Source organism: Lycorma delicatula, chromosome 3, assembly GCF_047948215.1.
Source record: "Lycorma delicatula isolate Av1 chromosome 3, ASM4794821v1, whole genome shotgun sequence".
Classification (NCBI taxonomy): Eukaryota; Metazoa; Arthropoda; class Insecta; order Hemiptera; family Fulgoridae; genus Lycorma; species Lycorma delicatula.
This window is the reverse complement of record NC_134457.1, coordinates 158,111,698-158,129,369: the sequence shown is the minus strand read 5'-3', so window position 1 is coordinate 158,129,369 and position 17,672 is coordinate 158,111,698. Positions and strand designations below refer to the sequence as shown.

Sequence of the window (17,672 nt, the reverse complement as noted above, 5' to 3'; positions counted from 1 at the left end):
AGTGTGATGAATGTCTCAATGTACAAATATTTTATTCAATTGAACTCACTCAAATGGAAGAACGAATTATAACGACATTATAACAGCCATCTGGCAGTAGCGGTTGTCCATTTTTAGTAGGAGAGAAGGTAATGTATACACTTTTTTTATAATTTATTGTAAGAATATGTTTATTAAGCAATGATTGTACTTTTGTTATTCCTATTTCGGGAATAATAACCTGTCCCCACAAAGAACCACAGAAAACAAGTAGTGTCATCAGCAAATGAAATAATGTTACAACGGTGAACAAATATAAATCCAGTAAATTAATTATATAAATCAAAAAACGTATCACTGACAAAACACTCATTATTATTATTAATGCGTTCAACTCTGCACGGCGAGCGATATGGTTCAGACCCTGGAGCATTCGTTCCACGTCCCTGGGATATCTCCCCAAATTATGGACGCGTACCTGAGGAACCGCGGCAGGCTGACGTAGGACCTTGATCACGGGGCGGCGCAGGGGTCGATCCTCATCCCCGACCTTTGGAACGCCGTCTACAACGGGGCTGGCTGAGCCTGGAGATGCCGGAAGAATCAGCCTTGATTGGGTAGACGTTGCGCTGCTTGTTGCAGACCGCAACGTGAAGCGCGCCCAACTGAGGCTCAGCGGAGCGATGCAGAAGGTAAGACTGGACGATCACGGGTTGTCTGTAGCCCTCAACAAGACGTAGATCGTGGTTCTAATAAGAAGCGTATTGACACCCGTCTTGCCTTGCTGGTCGGGAATGAAGTTGTCAAGACCAAAAGGCGGCCGCGAAGTACTTCGGAATGATTGACCAGAAATTCAGCTTTGCTGAGCAGCTTCGGAGAGCCGCCGACAAAGCCACGAAAGCCATAATCGCTCTCAGCCGGCTCATGGCCAATGTCGGCGGACGAAAGGCGACTGCTGTTGTGCACGGTGCATTCCGTCCCGTTATACTGGACAGAAGTGTGAGCCCAGTCATTAAGATTTGAGAGAAATCGGAAGCGTTTCGCGCAGGTGTAACACAGCGCTGCCTTGCGACTCGCTTCCGCATATCGGACGGTTTCCGAGCATGCCATTCTGGTGGTCACCGGCGTTATGCCCATTGCTTTTTTGACAAGGGAGCGCCAGGCGGCCTACAGGAGGTGACGGGTAGGCGAAAACCAGGAGTCGTACGGGGAGGAACGGACTCGTACGTTTATTGCGTCAATTATTATTGTCTCTATTGCCCCGATGTACGGGAAGACCCCGAGCACACCTTTTACAAGTGTGCTCGGTGGGTGGCAGATCGAGGGCACTAGAGACGGATCTCGGAGCATTGGGCCGTCACAACGTGATTTCGATGATGCTCCGTGATCTGAGCAGCTGGGAGAGTGGCCCGGAGTCAGGGCCATTCTCAGGGCCAAGAAGAGAGACCTGGATAGTCCTTATCCAGGTGAAAATTAAGTAGCGGCCTTCTGAGGCTAGGATAGGAGGACTCGTCCTGAGGTAGTGTGTAAAATGGTTCCAATTCAAGTCCTTGTAGAAAGAGGGGTGATATTCTAGCCAGTAATCTACTGATGGCAGTTTGATAAAGACCACCAGTGGGAGCTTGGCACTGTGCGTAAATGTATTTCCACCTGCTTCCCAAAAAAAAATGATTCATAGCAAATTATTTTAATACTCTTAAATACTTTAAATTACTATTATTAAATTATTAATTCTTTGGTGTTTTAAAAACTAAATTTCAATTTTTTTGAAAAAAGTAGAGAACAATTATGCAATAAACAAAAAATTTGTAATTGTGATCTGTGGACAAGTGCATGAAATAAATAATTATTCCTACTAAAAACCAAAATTTTTCAGGTTTTTTTTTAATTATAAAAGAGATAAGTTATATTGTATCAATTCCTCAAAGTTATTTCTGAAGCACCAACAGGGAAAAGGTGTGAAATCTGGATGCTGGAAAGGAAATTTGGTTGGTGTTCTGGATTTTTTGAACACAAAATTTAAATTTAAAAAACTGCCTTATCCAGCATGAAGTTTTGATCTAAGTTTTCAAAAATATCAAATTTTTAAGTCACTTTAGACCCTTTAATAAAAACCACTTATGGAACCCCTTTCATAAATATCACTAATTAATTTGTGTAATAAATCATTTAATTAACATAATCTTTTTATTATAATTTTTTTTTATTCAATTTGAATCTTTTTACGTATAAGTGTGATAGATTATTTATTTGTAAACAATTCAACTTTACTTATGCAACAAGATATCTTCATTGCAGAAGTGATTCAATATTATCTATCAGCAAAACAACCAAACTTCTCATTTCCATTTCCACCTCTTTAATAAGTCGTCTCTTTTAGTTTTTTATTGATTAAATGGATATACTATAAGAGTTAACAAAACGGCAACAATTTAAAAGTTTTAGTTTTGATTTATCAACTATATCTACATTATTAAAGCCAATATTCCCATCATACTCAGCCATCTAATGGCAACTGTTCACTGTTCGCATCCTATTGTATTGAATCTGTCTTGGTCTGATTTTTTGGTAGGTTTATCTTTAGCAGTCCACACAGTGTTCATGGAACATCAAATAGACACTACTATAGAGTCTAATATGTTGTCATTGAAGATATGTTGATGTAATAATTATTATTAATTTTGCAAACCAACAGTCCTCCTTTTTTTGTATAATATTTTGTTTTTATCTTTATAATATTTTAACATTAATTATAGTAAACTATAGAGACTAGTAAGTATAGTATCTCATAAAGCAAAACTATGACATTACAACACAATTGTCTTGCCAGAGACCTTTGCAGCAGAAACCACAGTAATGAACCAAAATTCATGAAATCGAGAAGCAAGAATGGAAAATTCTCAGGAAAATCCACAATATGGTCCTCAGAGATAGAACCTGGATCAAACAACCCACAAAGGAATTATATGAGAACACAGACACTATCACCCACAAGTTTAGGAAAAGAAGTCGACACTTCTACGGACATTTATGCAGGATGGGTGATGATAGACTCACTAAGAAAATGTTTAACATTGTCAAGGCAAGTAATTTAAAGTCCATTTGGATTAAAGAAACACGACAACCTGGAATGACTGAAAATCTCAGAAGAATAATCAAGGACAAAAGGAAATTTAGAAATGAAATTAGAAATAAGAAAATTGAACAAGAGGAAAAAGAGAAACAATAGGTAGAAGATGGGCAGAGGAGAGGAAGTAAAAACATAGAGAACAAATGAAGAGGTTTTGGGAAGAAAAGAAAAAAGAAGGAAATAAAGCCATATTGGTTCAAGTTCATGCGCTCTCCTAAAGGGGAATAATCAGAAATATAATAAACTATAGAGACTTCTAAGGTAAAAACTGTAGTTTTAAAAACAGTAATTTTAATATGTTTTAAATAGTAAGTTTTAAGAACAATTACATGTTCTTGTTCTAAACATTTTATTTAACTATCTAAATGTAGTTTCACTACTAGTATTTCATTAAAAATGGTATATAAACTAATACATTAATTAATTAATTATTCTACTTTAATATTGTGTAGAATTACAAATCCTGCAAGGAACTTCAATTAAATAATATATAACACAACCAATACTAATTTAACCTACATTAGTACTTCATAACACTGTCTATTTGACATCCCATAACATTGTGTGAACTGCTAGTATTGTTCAAGTATATATCAGTACTCACAGCCCAGATAATGTCAAAAATATCCTAAGGACTGTAACACTGGATCTCAAGTATGTCCCACAGGATTTCCATTAATCCTGTAGGAGTATCCCTAGGTAATCACCTGAATCAGGCATTTTTATACTCTAATCTGGGAACATATAAAATGCCCTTACTCGAGGGCTTTTTAAAGAGCATCCCAGTGTTCTTCCACATCCTGTCAAGACATTTCTTAGAATATATGGATGTTTAATGTTTGTGAAGAAAGTACATAACTAAATACAAGACTTTAGAGAGGAGAATTTTTTCTAAGCACCACTCGAGATAATAAGTCTGTTTTATTTTCAAGGTTCATTTAATAATAGCAGTTACATTTTTTTTTTTTTTCAATAAATACAATCAGATTAGATAAACTTACACAAATTGGAATATTGAAATAATTTTTAAATTCACTACATACACTTTTTAAGTATGAAATGTAGTAAAAATTTCCTCTGTGCTCAGAAAACTGTAAAGATTTCAGAATTTTCCCTGTTTAACAAGTAAATGGTAATGATTATTAAAAAGATTTAAATTTTTTTAAAACATAGTATTACTTGTGGGTACCAAAACTTATATTTAAATGTCTTTGCTCTATTCTTTCTTTTAATTATGCCAGTTTGCATCTATTTATTAACACTCATGGCTTAAACACATATAAAGACATGACTTACTTTAGGTACATACAAAACATGGCCTGCTTGTTATATTACCTCTAACATTTTTCATACTGTATTAAATAAAAATAGATCTCATTTTTTAGAACTTGAAAATGTGAAACTTGAATCCTGAAAATTAATGAAAACCCACCACTGGATAGTTAATTTTCTAATTTGTCAAGTAAATATTAGATTAAAACCATTTACCAGTTCTCAAATGATAAAAATACCTTCCAGTCTTTATTAAAGTTGACTCTGGGATCAGCTTTAATCCGACGTACAAGCACAGATGCCATATGAGGTAAATGATGACTTCTTGCTGCTGGTTCAGCTACATTAAACTGAGATGCTTTATGATGAGTAAATGAATCATCCAATGAAAAACCAACTAAATTGGGATTAAACTCCTTAAGAATATTTGGTAATGTTAAAAACTCCCTCCAAGTACCTTGACCACCTAAAAGGAAATATTTATGAATGAATGAGTATTATACGAGTAAATTATTATATTATCAAACAGCTTATTCTTTACAATAATTTTGGTAAATTATTTCAGTGTTGATCAGTTAATTTTGATTTTAAAATATGTGTTTTTAAACCTGTTGTAATAGTTTAAATTAATTTCAATTTTGGAGATTCAAAGAGAGTGTTGTTAAAGTAGAGTTTAAAATACTAAATGATTGTATTGATAATCTTTAGTTCATATGTGTGACAATAGCAGTAATGAATTTAATCCACTACCACAAATATGGAGTAAATATCCCTGAGAGCACATATAATCATTAACTTTGCAGACAAACAGCACTGTATTTAAATTTTTTTTCATATATCATATTTTGTTTTTTCTTAATATTTATTTTCCTAATATTTTTAGAGGTTATTATAGTAAACCATACAGAATATCAGGGTAAAAAGTTTAGATTTTTTCAAGCATAAAAACAATAATTGCGCAGGATCTAAGTAAATGAAAAAAAAACTCATTCATAAGATCAGAAATATGGAAACATTTCTTTTTAAATTGCCTAACAAATTTCCACCATTTAATTAGGCAATATATTGGTATGAATAAGAGAACAAAATTGACTGATAAGGGACGCCTAATTATATTGTTACAATTTGTGGTATTCAATTTCACACACTAAATTAATTAAAAACAATCCTTTAAAAAATTTATAAAATTCAAAATATATTTTAGCAATTATATTATTCTTTACCATTATTTATATTTCTCACAAATCAAATCACAAAAAATTATAATTTTGTAAACTTTTATGATAATATTAACAATCTAGTATGACAGTAAAATGCACTCCTTACAACTAGTTCTGCAATTCAAAAACCCAAGAAATGTCTTGGGGATCAGCATCCTACAAATTGGCATTAATGAACTAAGGCAAAGTTCTAACAGCCAAAACCATATTCAATGAGCTGATATCTACAGAATGGCCGGAAACGTATCCCTAAAGTTAATGAAAACGTTTAGTTAGGATATGTATTTAGAACATACGATTTTCGTTGGGGTTGGTTGGCAACAGTTTTTTACAATGTCACACACTCTTAGTAAAAGACAGTTGCACTAAAATGGCTGACACGAGTTATTACAGCGTGGAGGAGTGGTAGGTGACAAGTGTATGCGTTCATGAACGATAACATACAAATCAAACAATGAAGCTAATTAATGATATGTTTCGGTAACGCTTTAATAAGCCACCACCACGAAAAGCAACAATGCTGGCTTTGGAAAAACGTGGGTTTGAATTAGGCAGTATTAAAAATAGGCCGCGGAGCGGACGAAATGTAACGCTGTTAGAAACAAGTGCTGCTATTGCAGTTTCCATTTAACTACCACAATGAAATCAATTCATAAACAATCAGTTGAACTTCGTATTGGTTTGCTTGTCATTTCTCCCGCCATCACCCCATTCGGTCGCCCTTAAGCATAAGACCGAATGTCTGTGCCACAAACAGCTACTGAGCCTCAAACAGTTTAGCGACCAGTATCCTAATATAGCTCCTAGAGCTTGCCTAACAGCGTGAACGGACTAAGCATGGTGCCATTCACCATCGGCTTACGTGTCCCAACCGCTCACTTGTCATATATTTGCTAAAATGGATAGGTGCACGCCGTCAACTACAAAAAATATATATGACATCCATAATAAAGTTTATTTCGTCTAGGCAGCAATTCGCTGCCACGCCTAGGTCGCTGAATGCCATCAAGTACCTGTCCACTATTTTATAGCGCTTGGAGCCTTAATTGGCTGGTAGCCAATACATATCTTTAGGTTAGCTTCCCACAGCAGAGCGGTAGGAGTCTTTTCCCTAAAATAAACTACTGATGTCGGTTGAACAAAGCAACAGCATCAACGAACTCCCACACGGCCCTACAATGCGGTTTTCGCCCCACATTAACTCGCCGTTTGTGAGTGGCCAATTTTCCCCTTGACCTCTAAGTACCAAGGTGGCCCGGGCTCAAACATGATTAGTGAGTGGCCCATACTCTTACATGAGATCCTTCAAAAGAAGGATCTCATGTAAGAGTATGGTTGCAGCAGGATGCAACCAGAGTATGGTTGCCTTCACATTTTGCTTTATCAGTCTGCTCGTTTCTGAATTAAATATTTCCAGGACGTTGAATTGGCCGCAGTTCTCCAGCATCACCAGCTCTGTTATTATGGTAGCACGAAGTCCTGATCTCACCACACCAGACAATTCATTATGGGGAATTATTATTCCCCATAATAAGTCGTGAGGGATGGCTTCTGTAACGTAACACCAGAAATGCTCTGTCGCAGGTCACAGAGGATGTGGTGACATATAGAATTGTGTACAACATGAGAGCGAACACACAGATCCACTGGACCATTAAAATTAATACTATGTATCAAGTGAGAAAAGAAAATAATTCATTATTATATCCCATTTTTATTTATAACTCATTACAAATTTTTAGTTCTCTTTAGGGAGTACAGTGACTTCCTGGCCACTATGTTATTATAGATCACCAAAGTTAAGGATGCTAAATATAGTTCACAGTATGCTGTTGGCATTTTTATTAATTTTATTGGCAGATAGTACTACTTAATTTTTTTTTTTAATTATATAAAAATTTATTGGTAGATTATTTGTATACTTTTCTTTTTAATAATAAAATATAAATAATATTTTATTAAAATTAATTCTGAAAGATTAGATCAATTTAATTTAAGCTCCTTTAAATAAATCAATCCTTGTTTATAAATTTCAACTTACTAACCAAGGTTTACAGTAAAATACGTCTCTTAATCTTCTTATTAACACAAATACATGTAGGGAAGGTACAGTAATCAAAATTTCCGATGTTGTATTAGGTTCCAGTTTCAAGATTTCTACCAGTACAGGTAGGTGGTAGATATCTTGAAAATGTTATTTACAATAGGAATTATCATCTGGGTTACACTATAATCTCAGTTACAGCCATTAATTGTAAATTACACCAGTAATATAAGTTTTAAAATCTGCTCAGAACTATTTAGACCTCTGGAAAATTTAAAGATGGATTTATAACCCTCATGTATGTGAAATAAAATATATTGATGCCTCTCTTAAAACAAAAGCATTAAGGACATTATTTTATAATGTTTTGTAAATTGTAAACACTGTTAATAAGAAAGTGAAATTTTTTCCATTGAAGAAGCTACTGATAATTAACTCCAAAAAGTCTTGGGAAAAACACATTCCATTAATTTAGAAGCATTTTTTTTTAATATTAATTTTTTTATAATAATAAATTTATTAATAATAATTATTTTATTATGAATATATTTCCTATGTTGGTAATTGCAAATCTATAACATTATGAATGAATGTATTACTGAATAATCTAAATTAACTACACAGTTAATTAATTTCTAAGGGATTACACCAAAATTAATTATAATTAATACATTTATGAAGGTTGTAATGACTGGATTTTGGAATCCTTAAAGAATTACTAATTTTAATGCTACTTACTACCAACTGAGGTGTCGATGATTACTTTTTTAAAGGCATTTATTTTTTTATTTATTGCTTGCTTGATTGTACAAACTTTTAAACCCTCTTGTGAAATATTAAATATAAGAGTGGTATAAAAATTTCAGAGAATGTGCTGTAATAATTTCATGAGTACAGTTTTTTGTCAGTAACACAATACTAATCTCTGCAGGAAAACTCAGCATCTGCAGTAAAGCCAATATAGATTATTTGATTCAAAATATTCCTTTCAGATAAATTTGTTTGACAAATTTTTAATGCAGACAATGGAAATTCAATACAATTCTTCATTACAGTCCAAATCTAATTTTAACTGACTAAGCATTCAAAAATGGATATTTTTGTAGTACAATCTTTACTTCACCAAGATGAAAAATATTACTGATTTAGATTTAATAACATATGTCAAACAGATGAAATGGAAAATAAAGTAGTATTGACTGAAGAGGTTAAAGTAGAAAAAGTAAAATTTGATTTATTTATCAGCAAATTATGGGATATGAATTTTGTTGTAAGTTTTATACATAATCTGAAATAGTTACAAGAATTACAAGATGGTTTATACATCTACAATATATTAATTTTTTAATTTTAAAATACTAATTACCATTATTTTTACGATTTAAATAATAATCTGATCCCTATTTACTAGGATAAAAAATGTAATAGCTGATGCAACTTAAAATAAAAATAAAAAAATCCCTTTCAGCACGCCAGAAGTCAGAAGTAGATTTCACCGGTGCTGAGTTGGGGATAAAAAAGATTTCCACCTTAAAGTTAAGAAAAACTTCAAATTTACTCAATACGACAATGGTTGTATGTGAAAAAAGTTTCACATATTTAGCATATGACAAGCCCCATCTTATTACAATTCCAGCAGCATTTTGGTCACCCCTTGCCCTTGGTTGGTCATATCAAAACTTGTTTCAGAAAGTTTTAGGTAATATTTAGAAGACTAACAACCACTTAAAACCGATTTGATACTGTACCTATTAAAGGAGGTATGATTTTTTTTTGTCTTTAAATCCATTTTTCACCCATGGGCCAATTGTTGGTGATATCAAAAAATTTTACTTAGATATGTTTTAGGCCCCTATCCAAAGAATAGTAGAAAAACGAATTCGATATTTTACTTACAAAGAAAGTTATAGCGATATTTTATTTTTTTCGAAAAATCCCCCCCCCCCCAATGGTCTGATTTTGCCCATTAACGAACTCGAACAAGATTTCAGGTCATTATATTTTATATATCAATTTGAAAGTGATTGATGCAAAATTACAGTAGTTATCGTGTCCACAAGAAAGTGAAATTTTTATATATATATTTCTTGTGTGCGTGTGTATGAAAGTGAACTCCTTCTAAACGGCTGGACTGATTTTGATGAAATTTTGTGTGTGTGTTCAAGGGGATTCGAGAATGATTTAGATTCATAATTTGGTCCACTGGAAAATGTTTTTTTTAATTAATTTTTTATTCGTAAGTAGTTGTTGATTTTGGAACGTTTTATATTGGATCCGGCAGACTGCACTACCATCGCAGTATCGAATATTAAATAATATTCTATTTTAATTTTAGTTTGTCCCGTCAGTTGGTGCTGCGATCAAATTGAGAAAAATATTTCGTAATTTTGTGTTATTATTGTGTTACAAAAAATCGCGAGAAAACAGTTTTTTAAAAAGTAAGAGGCTAATAAATCAGATGGAAATGTAAACAAAGGAAAACCAATCAGATCAATGCAAGATGCCGCTGTCAAACACAACGACCAATCACAAAGAGCCCGTATGGCCGTTGCCAATGTAAACAAAATCACAACTGATTAAGTAACAAGTAGGCAGCACTGCGATCGCGTTTAGAATTGTGCGAGTATTGAGAAATATTATATTATATTATTATTTATTGAAATAACGTTTTAAAGTGTAATTAAAAAATATACATTGTGCAAATTTGTAAGGTACAGTATTGAAGTGAAAATGTTATTTTTAATTTATTTATGTGTTGTTGATTTTGGGATGGTTAAGGTTCACAATTGGGTCCGGTAGGCAGCGTGTGGGTCTGGTAGGCAGAGCTGCGATCGCGTTTTAGAAGTTTTTTTTTTAATTTTTGGTTTATCAGTCAAACCCGGTAGTTGGTGCTGCGATCGGATTCTAGGAATTTTTTTTATTTTGTTGCTTTTTCGCATATCAGTTACTTGCGTCGTAGCTTAGTGTTGTTCTTACATTAAAATTCGTATTTAGAGAATAGTTTTAATTAAATCCTATAGGTAGTGCTGTTCTGACAATTGGATTTATTTACATTCTGACTTTTATAAAGTGAAAGGTTACATTTTGTTAAATTGCTAATGTTCAGTTTTTTAAGGTTTTATGAAACTTTCAATTTTTGTCATTTAATCTGTATGTATATTCAGATCTAGCAATAGCGAAGCACTGCCGAGTCTGCTAGAATTGCGCGCTTATTGAGAATATTATATTATATTATTATTTATTGAAATAACGTTTTAAAGTTTAATTAAAAAATGTACTTTATGCAAATTTGTAAGGTGCAGTATTTGAAGTGAGTATTTTAATGAAGTATACACGTGCATTCAATAACAATCAACTTAACCTACAAATTTAAATTATCAGTTCTCATTTGATTCTATGCAACTTATGAAGTATTGAACGGCTCTTTGAAAATAAAAATTTAAGATTGTGAAATAAATTATAACATTTATAAAATTAAAATATAAGTTACTTATAATATAGTTTAAAGTATATTTAAAAAATTCAATTTATAATGTTTTAGCTGATTAATTTTATAGAAAGTTTTCTAAAATTATTTTTAATTTACAATTATCTAAAATTTGGTAAAATAGATGTTAAAATAAAGAATGAGAAAAATTTCTACTAAAATTTTAACACGTTGCTTTTTCCAGTGCTTTAATTTTTTTTATTAATTGATTAATTAAGCTGTTACATGGTTATGAAACATCAAAATTATTAAATAAAAATAAAAAATATGTAGGAGGTACTTTTTTAGAATGATGTTAAGTGAAAATTAGTAGTAATGTGGATGAAAATTTATTAATTACACTAATTATTAATTTTACGACGTTTCGATTTTTTAATTCAATTTTCATCGGACATCTCAATATTTGGTGAAAATAAATATTAACCATACTACACATAATTAATCAATAAACCCATTACAATAATACAACAATCACAAACTGATAATATCATACTAATAGTCATTTTCATGAAATTTAGAACACATTCCTGCTAATTTTAACTTAATTAAGTTACTTATATTTATGTGTGTGCATTTATTACAGAATAATGCCGCGTCAGGACAACGTCTGTCGGGTCCGCTAGTATATATATATATATATATATATTTATAAACTTTTGAACTGACAGTGGTTTTGGGCTCTGGGAAATGTGAAACGCAAAGATATGTCGAGATTTTCCAGAAGTCGAATCATGGTACCCATTAAAATAGATAGCTTTATTATGAAATCTACCTAAAAAGGATAAAACAGATTTCATACAATACAATTTAATTTTTGTACGATATAAAAATACATAATTTCCTTTATATTACAATCAAAAAAATTAAAAAATTTTGTTAAATATTACATTTTGTATTAAAAGTAATTTGTTCAAAAAAAAGGATTTAAATAAACTTGAATTACAAATTTCTCTTATACATTTGTAATTTTTTATTTCAAATAAATATGTACAAGTAAATTAAATTTACATCCACGCATAAAATTACTACACAGTCCATTTGTCTATGCATTTAATTAATGGAATAGACCTTTGTTTCATTTGAATGACATAAGCTAATTATTTAAAAAGCTCTTTAATAAATAAAAACAAATCAGGAATATAAAAAAAGATGCTAATACTGCCAACATTTTAACCTATATTATCAATTTGATAAAATTTATTTCTGGTTACAGTAAATAACATTAATGTTATATTCAAGTGTTTTCAGTTCATTTTTATTATGTTTTAATTCATTTAAATTAAATTAAAAATCTGAAAACATGGCATTTGTTAATGTAAAAAGTATCACACAATAGCTGAATTTAATTTTATTTTGGAATGTTTTTCAGAGAAGTTGTCACATCATGACTCTCACTCTAAGTCTTAAATTCTATTTTTACATTTTGATGAAACTAAATTTCACTTCTTTTTAAATGATTAATGAATTTTTCTAAATCATATCATTTCAAGAATAAATCACATTAATTTTTAAATATATTTTATTTTTTCCCATTTATATTTTTCTTATTTACCCTTATGACAATATTTATGTTTTCTTTCACTATGTAGTGTAATAGAATGTATTTTATTACACATATTCTTTATGCATTAAAAAAATGTAATAATGATAATTATAGTTAAAAGTTAAGCTTGCAAAACTTCCTGAAGGTTGGGACCCTCAATCACTGAACAGCAGGTTGTACCAGCATCAGTATAACACAGCATATAACATTATAACATACTCTGTAAACTAGTTTTATGTTATTAATTTGTAAAATGGGTATCAGATAATTATTATTAAAAAAATGTCTGTAATTATTGTACTTTTTTTTTTTTTAAACTGCCACCTTGTTCATTACCAGCAGACAAATAAGGTCAGTAGTACAAGGAATTCTGATAAGTCCCCTTATCACCTAAACTGACAGTTCTTACTCTCTTCACATAAATAACAATTTCTTCTACATATTTCTTATGAATACTCTAGAAATACAAATACCCATGCAGCTTTCTGAATTCAGAGCCTGTAGGCAGCTTGCATCCCTTGTTCATAACATGTGAGTGAGATGTAGACTAGAACAGACTCAGATATGTGGTTAATTGAAACCCATCCCCAAAGAACACTGGTATCCATTATCTAGTATTCAAATCCAAATAAAAGCAACTACCTTTATTAGGATTCAAACCTGAGAACTCTGAAATTCAAAATTAAAAGGTTTACATATATTATTCCAATTTTAATTCATAGCTACATGAAGAAATTTAAAGATGATTAGATGAAAGATTTTATATCCAGTATAGATAAAAATTCCACAAGATCCTAATGAAATTATAAGAAAAATTGCTTTTAAAGCTAGTACTCAATCATAGTTCTGATCAACACAGATATTTGGGAACTCATTGAGAGCTGTATTTTATCAAAGAGCTTTTACCTAAGAATTTTTTATATATGTCTGTTAACATAGTTAAGATCACCTACAACATAAGGATTTCTTACATTGTGGAAAACAAACGAACTGATGGAACAATATGTTGTAATGATAAAAAGGAATAATATATAATAGGAAACAGAAATTAATGGGTTTTTTTTATTATTCCTAACATTTATAATTTTAAAATTAATTTTGTTAACTCACCAATTGACCAAGACAGCCCTCTATTTTCTGTATAAACATGCCTTACTGCTGTAGCTGTTGCACCACTTCCAGCTGTTATACTCTCTCCTAGAGCCCCAACAACAGAAATATCACCAGGACGAAGTTTATGAACACTGTCAGGAAGTATGTTAGATCTTCCGAGTGATACATCACAAGGAAATGATGAGTTTCTCACTGGCTGTAACTTCTGTAATTAAAATTAAATATTTTTAGTGAGAATATTTATTAGCTATGTAATTTTTTTTAAATTACAGAAATATAATTTTATAAATGTCTTAGAATTTATTTTTCTGATTAACCTGTATAAATGATATTTTTTAAACATTCATATTTATCATAATTACACGAAAATAAGTAAACACGTGTATGTGTTTGTATGTTAGGTAAAAAAACAAAAATTTGCAATCAATCTGACTGACATGTTGATATGCAGAATAAAGTACTTCAAAGATATTCTTTTAAGTATTCTTATTGCATTTTGTTTTATAACCTAAAATGTTTTATATATTATAAAGGAAGTACAAAAATTCATGAAACCTACAAATAATGAGACCCTCAAATAGCATGACATAAGATGAAAATAACACAAATATTAAAAATTATTTACAACTCTCGAATCATATGGAAATTGTTCTTCTGTACGATCTTTTGGAGCTAATTGAGTGACTAACACTTCAGGGGTGTAATTGGTTGAAGTTATTTTAATGTTTGCTATCTTAAGAAGGTTAGGAAAATTTTTTAATATAAAGCCAGTTAGTAAATTTTAAATATAATCTAAATTCTTCAAGTTCCAAGAATTAGTTAATTTTCTAAAAACTGCTTACATGAATGAATTTTAGGATGCATTTCCTTTAAAGTAGTTTCCTTTGGCAGCTACACGCTTTTGCCACCATCTACCAAGTTACTGGAAACATCCTGGAACTCATTTTAAGATATCATCCTCAGCTGTTTTTACATCATCAGTTTTTTTTAATCATTTCTCCTTCAGAGCATTTTTCAATCAAGGAAACAAGGAAAAATCAGCTGGTGCCAAGTTGAAAGAGAATGGTGAATGCTCCAGAATTGTTACATTGTGTTGTCCCAGGTATGGATTGATGTGTTGGTCCATGATTATGTCAAATAATCCAATTTGTTACTTTCCTTTTTTCAGAACACTTCCTAAATACTGCATCATGTAAACAATGAAACACTTCAAAGTAGAATTCCTTCTACAGATAGTTGTCTGTCAGAGAGAAATGAATTCATAGTGAATACCTTGTGAATCAAACAAAAAACTTCCAACGAAACTTTTCCTTTGCTACTATACAATAAAATTTCTGTGACATCAAAGATAATGTTGATTTCTTCTCTGACAATTAGTGTTTTATCTGTACTTCATTCAAAAAACTCTGTTTGATATCCAAACATGCTCAGAAAATTTTGATCTTGATTAGATATAATGATGAGGTCTCATGGTGATGACAGTGCTGTATGAGTATTCATTCATACATATATCTTTTGCAGACATTTTTGGAAAAATTTGTCAAGAAATGCAATGCACATTCAGATCATTATGGAGAATATTAGGACAATTTTCAATAGATATTAAACTAGTGACATTATTCCCTTCACAGTTTTTCTATTATCACTTTGAACATCATTTTCAATACACTCAATAAGTCCTTACTTTCTCAAGTTAGATGGGCACCTATTATGAACATCTTCAACACTAATACAACCATCACTAAATTGCTAATGCCTATGTAAAAGTGTTAAATAATTTTCATTATTGGCGGTTCTCCTTATAGTTGTTCAAGCGTGTTAATGTCTCTGATTTGATTTTTTAAGCAACGCAAGATTTTAATTTGCATACTTTTCAATTGCTATGACATACATGATATGAAACAAACAGCTTCAGTTCTGATGTATGCAAAACTGGAAATATATTTTGCCACTACACCATGATATCATGAGTGCAGCCAACATAAAAATCAAAAAATTCCTTATCACAATTGTTATTGTAAACTTATGAGTCAATTCAAGGAATTTTTTGAACCTTTACGAATTATTGTGTATATTATGTTTGTTTGGTTAATATGCTGTAGGCAGACTCCCAGGATCCAATAGATGCCATTTAAAATCAGTAAATAGAGTAAAATTAAATCCTCAATAATGTCTCTTTTTATGTTAAGGATTCTTTAATCAAAAGACCTTATTAAACATATTTCTTTGTATTTTTTAATTTTCTATTTTATGGGCATATTTTTGGTGTACTGTGTCTATTAAATAAGTTAATGAAAAGCCCTGTTATTAAGGTTTTGGAATGAAAACTTTACAGTATATCAGCATTTTGAATGATACTTTTGCTAAGAGCAAAATTAAATAACAATGATTAGTGTAAAATATCATTTAAACATTTACCTGACAAGTTGCCCCAAATCTGATCCTTTTAACTTATAAGAAAATTACTTTTAAAATATATGGAATTATATTTCCAGAAAAGTTTTCAAATGGAGTTTTTCTGGAGTTTCTGTTTGTAGTATAGCCAGATATGCTAAAAAATATTAACAAATGGTGGTGCTCTTTGCTCATTTTTTAATGTATTTTATAATTTTAAGTTTCATTTCTTTTTCGAAAACAGGATAATTGTTTGATATATCTACTTGGAAAGAAACAAATAATATTTTGCAACATAACTTTTCTAAATTTGCTTATAAAGGTGGTAAATCTAAGGAGGTAGCTGGAATATATTCCCAATTTATTAAATCTTGATGGTTTGAAGCAAGCAAATCATATATTCCAGTTTTTTTGACAAAATTAAATTTATAATGTGATTTTTTTTCTTTAATTACAAGGATAGCACTTGTACAAAAATTATACCAGTAACCTTATGTCATTACTTTGGTGTTGGTCATTAATCTACGTTCCTTTCGTAATTTTTTGTCACACTGTTTGCAAAAACAACTTTGACTTTACTTTAAACAATTACATTGATTTTTCAAGATACATTAACAGTAGAATACTACATCATTTAACTTTTTGTTTTAAATTATAAAGATATTACTGTAGTTGGTTTTGAACTAGTATTCTGACATTAAAACATACTGACCCCCATTTTTGCAGCCCGAATTAATGCGTGTGGCGAGGAAGTCTTTCCCACAACAACCAATCCTAAATCACGTGCCATTTCATATTGTTTTCTGCTGAATCTAAGAAGTGGAGGAAGTAAATCATAATTTTCTTTGTATTCTCCACCACCAACAAAAGTAGCTAATAAAAGCACTAGGCCTATAACACCATGCTGGTCCAGGATATTACATTCCATCTGAAACATAAATCAGCAATTTCATATTTTATATATGAAAGTAATTATTGATATATTAATATTACATTGTTCATAAAACTGGGCAAAGGACCTGCAAATGAATTATAGCAATGCAGATTATTATTCACTACTAATGCTAGTAGTAAAAAGGAAAAATGGCCCTGATCATTCTCATACATTAATACTAGCATACACATCTTGTATACATTGAATACTTACTGAAGAGTATAATACCCCATTCTGCTAAGGTAAAATCACTACCTTAGATTCTTCAACCATAGAATTCTCTAGCAATGGACCCCAGTTTCCCATGATTTCTGTTAAAGTATAAGACATGAAATTTGATACTTCCCTTGATGTCTCCAGCTTTATGCAAAGTGCTCCAGCTTTTTCCCCTTAACAATCTTAACTCTCTTGTACTAATATCAAGCCTTTCTGTATTTATAACCTCATTGCAGATCCTACCTATTAACAGATCCTTATATTTTTGTTTTTAATTGTGTTAGGCTAAATCATTATTACTATTATTTAGCATTTTTTTTACAGCCATTATTTTTTACCT

General features: G+C 31.0%; 1 protein-coding gene across 1 annotated transcript in view; it reads right to left on the bottom strand.

The window, feature by feature from the left end:
* LOC142321235 (phospholipase B1, membrane-associated-like) overlaps positions 1–17,422 on the bottom strand; it is a 39,553-nt gene extending 22,131 nt beyond the window's left edge. The window contains exons 1-4 of the mRNA XM_075359230.1: positions 17,372–17,422; positions 16,895–17,110; positions 13,786–13,993; positions 4,621–4,847 (exon numbers count right to left, since the gene is read on the bottom strand). Of these exons, the coding sequence (XP_075215345.1) occupies positions 4,621–4,847; positions 13,786–13,993; positions 16,895–17,110; positions 17,372–17,422 (702 nt within the window). The remainder of the gene's footprint in view (positions 1–4,620; positions 4,848–13,785; positions 13,994–16,894; positions 17,111–17,371) is intronic.
* Between the last annotated feature and the right edge of the window lie 250 nt (positions 17,423–17,672).